The sequence below is a fragment of the Cupressus sempervirens genome, chromosome 8 (genome assembly GCF_028749045.1).
Source record: "Cupressus sempervirens isolate cs-2001-9-10 chromosome 8, ASM2874904v1, whole genome shotgun sequence".
Lineage (NCBI taxonomy): Eukaryota > Viridiplantae > Streptophyta > Pinopsida > Cupressales > Cupressaceae > Cupressus > Cupressus sempervirens.
Genome location: NC_143125.1, coordinates 636713251 through 636722056, shown reverse-complemented (window position 1 = coordinate 636722056; position 8806 = coordinate 636713251). Strand labels below are relative to the sequence as shown.

The 8806-nt window shown below is 33.9% G+C and overlaps 1 protein-coding gene across 1 annotated transcript; it reads left to right on the top strand.

The window, feature by feature from the left end:
- The first annotated feature begins 6933 nt into the window (after positions 1–6933).
- Positions 6934–8375, top strand: LOC149544046 (putative leucine-rich repeat receptor-like protein kinase At2g19210). Its single transcript, XM_089795880.1, has 3 exons — positions 6934–6937; positions 7080–7145; positions 7261–8375. Exons 1-3 carry the CDS (start codon positions 6934–6936, stop codon positions 8373–8375), a joined length of 1185 nt encoding a protein of 394 aa, XP_089652006.1.
- The last annotated feature ends 431 nt before the right edge of the window (positions 8376–8806 follow it).

Sequence of the window (8806 nt, the reverse complement as noted above, 5' to 3'; positions counted from 1 at the left end):
TCAATGTGACATTGGATTGGAAGATGGGTGGAAGTCTAAACTACTTGACCATTACAAGACCTAATATTTCATATTTTGTTAGCATACTCAACCAATTGATGGGTAATCCTTTCAAGGGTCATTAGAATGTAGCAGAAAGAGTCCTTTGATACCTACAAGGTAGTATATCTTTTGGCACTGATAATACTAACCATTTGAATGATGAGTTGATAGGTTGTTTTGATTCTAATTGGACAAGATATCCAGATGATCGTAAATCAACAAATGGTTATGCAATCAACATAGGATCGAGTGTTGTCTCTTGAGGCAGTAACAAGAAACCAACTACTCCTCTTTCATTTACATAAGTCAAGTTCAAAGCATTATGTAATACCGATGACAATGTAGTTGATATATTTAGAAAGTGCTTGGGTAAAATAAAGTTTGTAAACTTTAGAGATATGTTAGTAGTCAATACAAAGAGCCTCTATAGTAAAAATAACAATGCCTGACACCAAGAACCTTGTATGTTAATCAAACAAATTAGTAAGGGTTACAAATTCCTGCCAATCTAAATGTGCAACTAGTTTTAGAGAAATTTTTATTAGATTCTTTTGTTAATATCTAAAACAATGAAATACCAAATCTTAAGAGAAGGACTTGAAAATTAAATGAAGGGTTCTTGAGAAACTATTGCATTACTCTATGTGTGCATTTGTGAGAGAACTTTAACATGATGTCAATTAAATAAAGGGCATTTTAGAAAGTGTTGCACTTCCCTTTGTGGGCATTTCATACATGACTATTTAACAAGATGTGACAAAGAATTGTGACCAAGTCAAATAGGATGTCTCAAAGAAATGTGATCAAGTCCTGTAAATTTTTTTAGCATCAAAATTGATGTTAAAGAAACTTACACAATCAAATCTAGAAATAATATTTACACATTTCAAATGGGTTGTGCAAATCTAATAATGTTAAATGCATTTAGATCCCTAAGTTGTATGCCACCTTCCTCCTGGGAAGAACAACTAAGCCTTTTTCCTTATGACATTTTAAAAATATGTTAAAGAGATCAAAGTAGAATACCAACATCCATTTAAAATATTGCTTGGTTTCAAGCATAGAAATTAGATGTGGAAGAAAATTCTAGCAAAAGATTATAAATGCCACTTGTCAATTCTGAAAATACCCATCTTAATTTTTTTATTTTTCTAACTTTTCAATATAAAATTGAGAAAAAATCAACATAGCAATTAGCAAAACAAAAAAAAGGAAAAAAAAGAAAAAGTTGAATAGACTAGAATATCTGATGAGTATCGGTTCCTTCAAAATGGATTCATTCAATTTAGAAAATTGAAAATATTCGTCTCTAAATTGGCGGAACTAGTATAGAGGAAATGGGCACCAAGGGAACAATGGTTAGACAATGACAAAAGGATATTATGGTGAACGCACTAAGCCCAAATTATATTGACTGTCTACTTTCTTTTGATTAGGAGTCGAGAGGAAAAACCCTAATGGTGATTGAGGAAACCTGCACATCCTCATTAAGGAACCATAGGAAGAGTCTCAACATAGAGAATTTTTAATAGATAAAAGATATAACGCGTTTTAACCGATTGACTGCATTAATTAATTTATAAATTAATCGGCTTGACTGGCTTTCAAACGAAATATTCTATGTAATATTCCATCCATCAATGCTCTAATTGAACAATGCAAACACTATTTTATTCAAATCACGATAATTGTTTATGTACATAGTGAGACGGTGTTGTCAAGTTGGATTTTTATAAACATATTCTTCACGGAAACCGATAGGGCTATTATAGTAACCTTCGTCTTTATTAAAATTCAATTTAATTCATATAATAAACAAATGATATCCTGACCAGAAAATAATAATAATAAACAGTTATCTTTTTTTGAAAAACTATTCTTGTGCTGTTCAATCAAAAACCATTATTGATGAATGGGCAAACGTTGCCTGAAATTTGAGGAGATGAGAGACATAACGAAAACCATTATTTTTCTTGCGGTTTTAGTTTCTGATTGGCTTTATTCCTTATCTTGCGCTGAAACATTTCCACCCCTTAATTGTTCCACTTCATCGGTTAGTAGTTGTGATGCATACATTTATCTCCGTAATGTAACTGAACCCATCAATTCTGTTGCATCCAGATTCAACATTTCTGCCCAGCAAATCACCAACTTTAGTGGGCCTGATCATTTGGCTAAAATTCACTGTTCTTGCTTGGATTTCCTAGGACACGAGGCACTTTTTTACAGGGTGAATTATACAGTGCAATCTTCTGATGCGGGTTTAGTGGGAAGAGAGATTTCCGACAAGTATTTTAGCCATACTGCATGGACGGAGGTAAATGCATTACATACATACCAGACGGGGGATAATGTAGAGCTTGCTCTTGGTTGTGGGTGCCCTATTCCTGGATGGAAATCGATTGTTTCTTATGCAGTTCACCCAGGTGTTGCGCTTTTACAGATAAATAGAACATTCAACTCCAATTATGATGACATTGTAAGCCTCAACAACCTCACTAACCCAAGTCTTATACGTGCGAATAGAGTATACTTCATTCCTTTTCTAGCAGGTATGTTAACTTACCTTACTTTCATTATAACTGACACGGTTTAATAATTCTATGAAAGGAACACTGATAGCAGGAGACTCTGTTGATCGTGTTGTGGTACAGATGGAAAATCTAGGGCATCTCCGCCACAAGCCGGCTCGCCTGCAAGCAGAGGTACTCTCTTCAGCTGTATTTCTCTCAACTGTTCATTTTATTTGTGAATAATAGACTATAAGTAGAGTTAGACGCTACACCAAATAATGCCACGGTTACTTGGATAACTAAAAACTTCAAGTTCAACATGAACGATATAATAAGCCTCAATAACATCAAGGACCCATATACACTAATAAAGAAAAGAGTGTATTTTATCCCTTTTCAAATAGGGTTAGGCTGTTTTTCTTTTCCATAACATCCTTTTATGAATTGTACGAGAGTAACAGTGCTGAAAAAAGACGCTGTTCATTGTTTGTTTTACAGCCGATAAAAATTCAACATTTTCACCTCAACTCAGCTTGGCTACAAGCAAAGATAAGCTTATTGAGCTATATTTTGGTTGATTGATTCGGATTATTAAGGTAGAAAGTAGACATGTTAACTGGTGTCTCAAATTTCATCTGAGAAAAGTCCAAGGGTTATCTATGTAATTCACAGCCTCAAATTTCTTCTGAGAAAAGTTGTAGAAGGTTTATCTATGTAATTCACAGTGGGAGATTTTTCTAGTTCACAGAAACCGAAATTTTTTTAATGGGGTTGGAAATATTAATGTTGATCTCGTTTATACTTGGATACTAATATTAGTGTTTTTTTATGTATAATTATTTGTAGTAATTTTTGATATAATATCATTGATGATCATTGATGATTTGATATTAATTAGTTGATCAATTTTGATTATTGATTTATAAATTAATTAATAATATTGATCCATTCATAGATAATATACTAATACTTAATTATGTGAATCAATAATGTTATATTAATAAATTCATACTTATTGATAAAGTAATATATTTTAAAATTGAATATATTTGTATTAGGAAATACATTGATACTAGACTTTCATCATTCATAATTTTTATCATTTATATGTTGTCATATGTTATCTATGTAGAGCACCGTTTAAGCTTTCAATTGCTTGGTCTAAAAAATCTCTAACACCTTCAAAAGAACTTCATTTAAAAGTCTTTCTAGGTAATTATGGTTTATCTTGTGTAGAATGTTAGGATCATCTTTGTAATGTGTCTCTTTTTATTTAATCTAGATGGTGACTTTAAATATTCAATACATCTAGTACATAGACTGCAGGCCTATTTATAAGGCCATATACAACAATCAAGGAAGAGGGGAGACCTGACCATTGGGTTTCACATTCCCAATAATCTCCCTCCTAAAGGCCAACTACCACAACTATGCACTGACATTTCCTAAATTTCAATTTCAGATCTTAGATAACAATTAAACCTTGAGAAAATCTCAAGATAGCTATATTCTGCTCCAGCAAACTCCACATGAATCTCCTCCACAACAGATCAGAATTATAAATTTTTTCTTTTACAAACACAAATTTTCTTATAACTTTATGATCAGAAGCACCATTACATACACATTTCAGAGTACATTGGTTCATTCCAACAAGAATGCACACCATTGTGCTCTAGTGATTCCAAATAATCTATCTGATCATGGTTGCATAGCATCCAAACCATCGTGACAAAATTATCCCTTTTCTCACTTTGGTTGCCCAAAATGGTTATTAATTTTTCCTCCATTTTAGAAAACTCTGATTTAGAAATGACTCCTACTGATGAAGTCGCCAAATCCTTGTCAATATTTGGATTTCAGGAAACAAACAATGGTTTGGAAAACTTATATTGTTCAAATGCTCAAGTATGAATCATCTGAACCATATTCTGAAGACATTCTTGAACTTCAAATATGTAAACCAACTGGACAATTGTATCTGCGTGCCTCACTAATCCACTAGAATGTGTTGTACAATGCGCTGCATCCTTCTCAATAATACCTTCAATATTGTTTTTCTACTCACCAGTCGAATGACTTTCCAAGACAACCTTTTCTTGGGCAACCTTAGTGTAATAATCCTCACTCGGAATCAAGGAACCTTCTATCATTGTCATAGCACCAATATCAACGCACTCTTCAATTTCTTCTCCGTTATAAACAGAATTGAAGGTACCTTCCTCATCAGCCACTTGCAGCACATCAATTAATATAGTCTCGCTGACATTAGTGTCTTTCATTGCATTACTGTTCATAGGTAGAAATGATGGATCATAAATACTTCCACCCAGGCTGCTCTTTGGTTGTGTGAAATTCACCATAGACTTTTCCACCGTGGCAAATCTTTGTGCATTCCCACCTGTTATGGAAGAAACTATTTGTGAGTGGACTAAGTCGACGTGGTGGGAGGGTGCACTCATCCCACACCCTTCGTTTACAACAGATATTTCATCAGTGTGTCGAGTTGACTCTTCATCATTCTTCAGGGTGAGCGCAGAATCCTAAAACGAGTGATCAATTTCAATTCGCATCTTCGCATATGTGGTGAGCTTGTTGTTATCCAAAAAACCACTTTTGTAACCAGAGTCCACAGGTTCATATGATGATTGTTTGTTTTGAACGGGCTGATGTTGAGAGCAATTCTCATCCTGCGTACCTCAATTTTTTTAATTTCTTTCCTGCGGTAGTAGGCTCTCCATCGGGGCAAATGTCATAACTGCGTAGTGCTGGGACAACGGGGTTCCATTTTCTTGTAGTTCTGCACTTATGACTTTCACCAGGTTACAACTTTTGTTATTGTCATCCCAATTTGATGTGCCACACAACATAAAGCATCCTTTGATTTTCCAGTCAAAGTTATCATCTTCCACATTTGAATGAGAATCAAACCTTTCACTTTCCGATAGCTCAAGTGAGATCCTTCGCCTGGCTTTAAGCTCTTCTATTTTTAAACAAAATTGTCAGTGCCTCCTCTTCTCCAGGATGAGTGGCAACTTGTACCTCTTCACATTCTTGGTCAATATATAGGCCTCTCCTTGGAGTCTCCATCAGCAGCCTATGCTTGGCCATATGTTTGCAAGCTTCATCCTCCTCAACTTGAGAGGCAAACTCCGCAGCAGTTTGACTTGGGACTCTAACGGCACATCCTCTGAACCATCTTTGTTGTTCAAAGAAGAAACCATGTGAGCCTACAACATAGGGGTTGTAAAATTTTCTTATGGGGCCAGCTATTATTCTTAATAAATGGCATAGCTGCATTGACATTGTGAAAGGAAATAGTTCCATCTTTCGTTTCATCTTCAAGTGAATTCTCCTCATTTTTCCAACCATCCCACTAGTGTAAATTCCTTTTGACTTTCACATACACAACATCTCCTTCTAAATTATCAATAAATCAACTTCATCTTCTTCCATCTCTTCTCAACCTCACAAGGCTCTAATACCAATTGTAAATATTGGTAACATCTAGTACATAGACTGCATGCCTATTTATAAGGTCATATACTCAATCAAGGAAGGGGTGAGTGAATAGGAATAGACACGTGCTCTTCACATTTCCAATAGAGACATATTAATCCACATTGAAATATGGAAGAAATACTCAATTGCATTGAACTAGATGTCCAAGATAACATCACCCTTTTGGTTGTTCACTCTCCTTCCTTTGGAGTCATAATTTCCTTTTGTTTGAGTCATAATGCTTAGTAATTGTCATAGTCAAGTTAGAAGAAAACGCTGACATAGGTGGGCTGTTGTATGTGCCAATCTAGAAAATATTATGGAAGTAGTATGTAGAAAATTCTAATCATACTTGTGTATCTTTAGAAAATTTCAACCATGTCCCTCACCATAATCAATCTTAAAATATATTGCTTTTCTCATAAATATGAATTTATTTATATGATTCACTGTTAGAAAATTATCTATCGAAGAATCAATATTAGTAAACTCGTTTAGATCAATAATCAAAATGATAAACTGATTAATATCAAATCATTTAATATATAGATAATCAAATTAATTGGTATTAATAGACCATATAAACAATAATCTTGAACAAATAATTCATTAATAAATTTTAGAAATTAAATTAAAATAATCAATAATATTAAAATCCATTATAATTGCTATCTCAACTTTCCTCACCATTCTAAGCTTTTACGAGAAAAGTCATATAAGGTCTATCTATATAATTAACAGTGGGAAAGTGTTCTACGTCACAGTAATCTGAAATTCTTGCTTCGGAAGGTTTAACTATAAACTTAAATTAAGTACTCTTTTATTCTAAACGAATTTGATTATTGTCCTCATTGTTATCCAAAAAATTTGAAGAGAAATGGGTTTTACAAATGCAACAGTGTAATTAAGCCCATTCTATATTATTTGATTGCTCTACTATGTTATGTGCAATTATTGTTTTCTCCATGTCAATTCCAACATGATTCTTACCCTAATCAGATTTGGGAAAATCTTATGTTCTAGGTACACAAGAGAACCGGCACAATTCCAACAACGCACAGAGAAACTTGATAATTTACCTTCCAATTGGTAAGGATATAAATTCAAGTCCTCGAGTTCCTCATCTAATTCAAACATCAATAACTCTTCTGTAATATAAACGAAACTTACTCATCAATTTGTTATTTGGTTAATTTCTTTTCAGTTGCTGCGTTCCTGCTTCTATCACTATTAGTAATTAGTTTTTACTATGGTTGCTACAAAAGACCTGCATCTCTTCAACCCTCTGCAGCTACACAAAATGGCCAAACTGACTCTTGGGTACCACATACTTCTGAGAGTATAACTCTATATGGAACAGAGGAAAAGCATGAACATGATGAGAAACTGGCTAAAGCTCTTTCACTGCCTCCATTAACAAACCTTACAGATGATGAGATAGCTCAAATGAAAAGTTATTGCACCCAGTATCACGAAATTGGGGAAGGAAGCTTTGGAAAAGTGTATCTGGGTAATTTGAACGATAAAGACCTGGCTATAAAGAAAATAAAGTGCGAAGGCAAAGAAAGTAAGAAATTAGTAGAGAATGAAGTGCAACTTCTCCAAGGAATACAGCACAAAAATATAGCATCTATAATTGCATGGTGTATTGAAGAAAACACATTTTATTTACTGTATGAATATGTCAATGGATGCACTCTGGATGAATATTTGAGGCATAATAGTGAAGAGTTTTCATTGAGTTGGAATCAGTGTCTCAGAATGATATCCAGTATAGCTGAAGGAATACAGTTTTTACATGTGAATAATATCATACATGTTGATATCAAACCTCAGAATCTGATGGTGAACAGTAAGGATGGTGAGGTAAAAATAATAGATTTTGGGTTTTCAAGGCATGTAGATTGGAAAGGCACCCACAGATCAACAGATAGAATTACAGGCACTAAAGGGTATTGGGCTCCAGAGTATTGTCTCAACCACAAGCTCTCTTACAAGCATGATGTCTACAGTCTTGGTATTGTGGTGTTGGAGGTGATAACAGGACAGAAACATGTTGACAATGCACGAAGCTCAAGCCAGTTTCATATTCCAGACTATGTACGTTATATGATGGCCAGAAATCGTTTTGAAGAAGTTTTGGACGAAAGGTTCAAAGGAGAAGGCTTTGTTGAGGGTGATCTCATGAATGCTTTAATTGTAGCAAATTTAGCCCTAAAATGCGCTGAAAAGGAAAAGGAAGAGAGGCCTGAAATGAGCTATGTGACTAGCGTACTCAATACCATGGTCAAACAAAACACTGAAGAAAACTCCTCTTGAATGGTCGATTAATTGAAGTATTATGAATAAATACAGAGTAAGAAATTTTTTCTAGTAGATATATTCTTTTAGTACATATGTGGCTTTCGATCAATTTTAAAATAATTACTTGTTCAATGGTAGATTAAAGGAACATTATGTTTTTCTAAAGTTCTCAGTATTATGAAGTTCCAAGTATTATGAAATTCTAGAGAATTTCAAAAACTAATTTCTCTTAAAGAAAATTTTCAGTTTTTGTTGGATTCCATGTATATTCTTCTTATTGTTTTTCACAATGTACCGATGACGAGTGCAGCTCAAATATCTCTAATCATAAATGTCAGACCAAATGGTGGCAAGTAATTTTACATAGATATGCAACTTGTAAAAATCCTACACAAGATACAAAGGATTAAAAGAACAAAGTTCAAAGTTTTATGTCACAGCTGAAA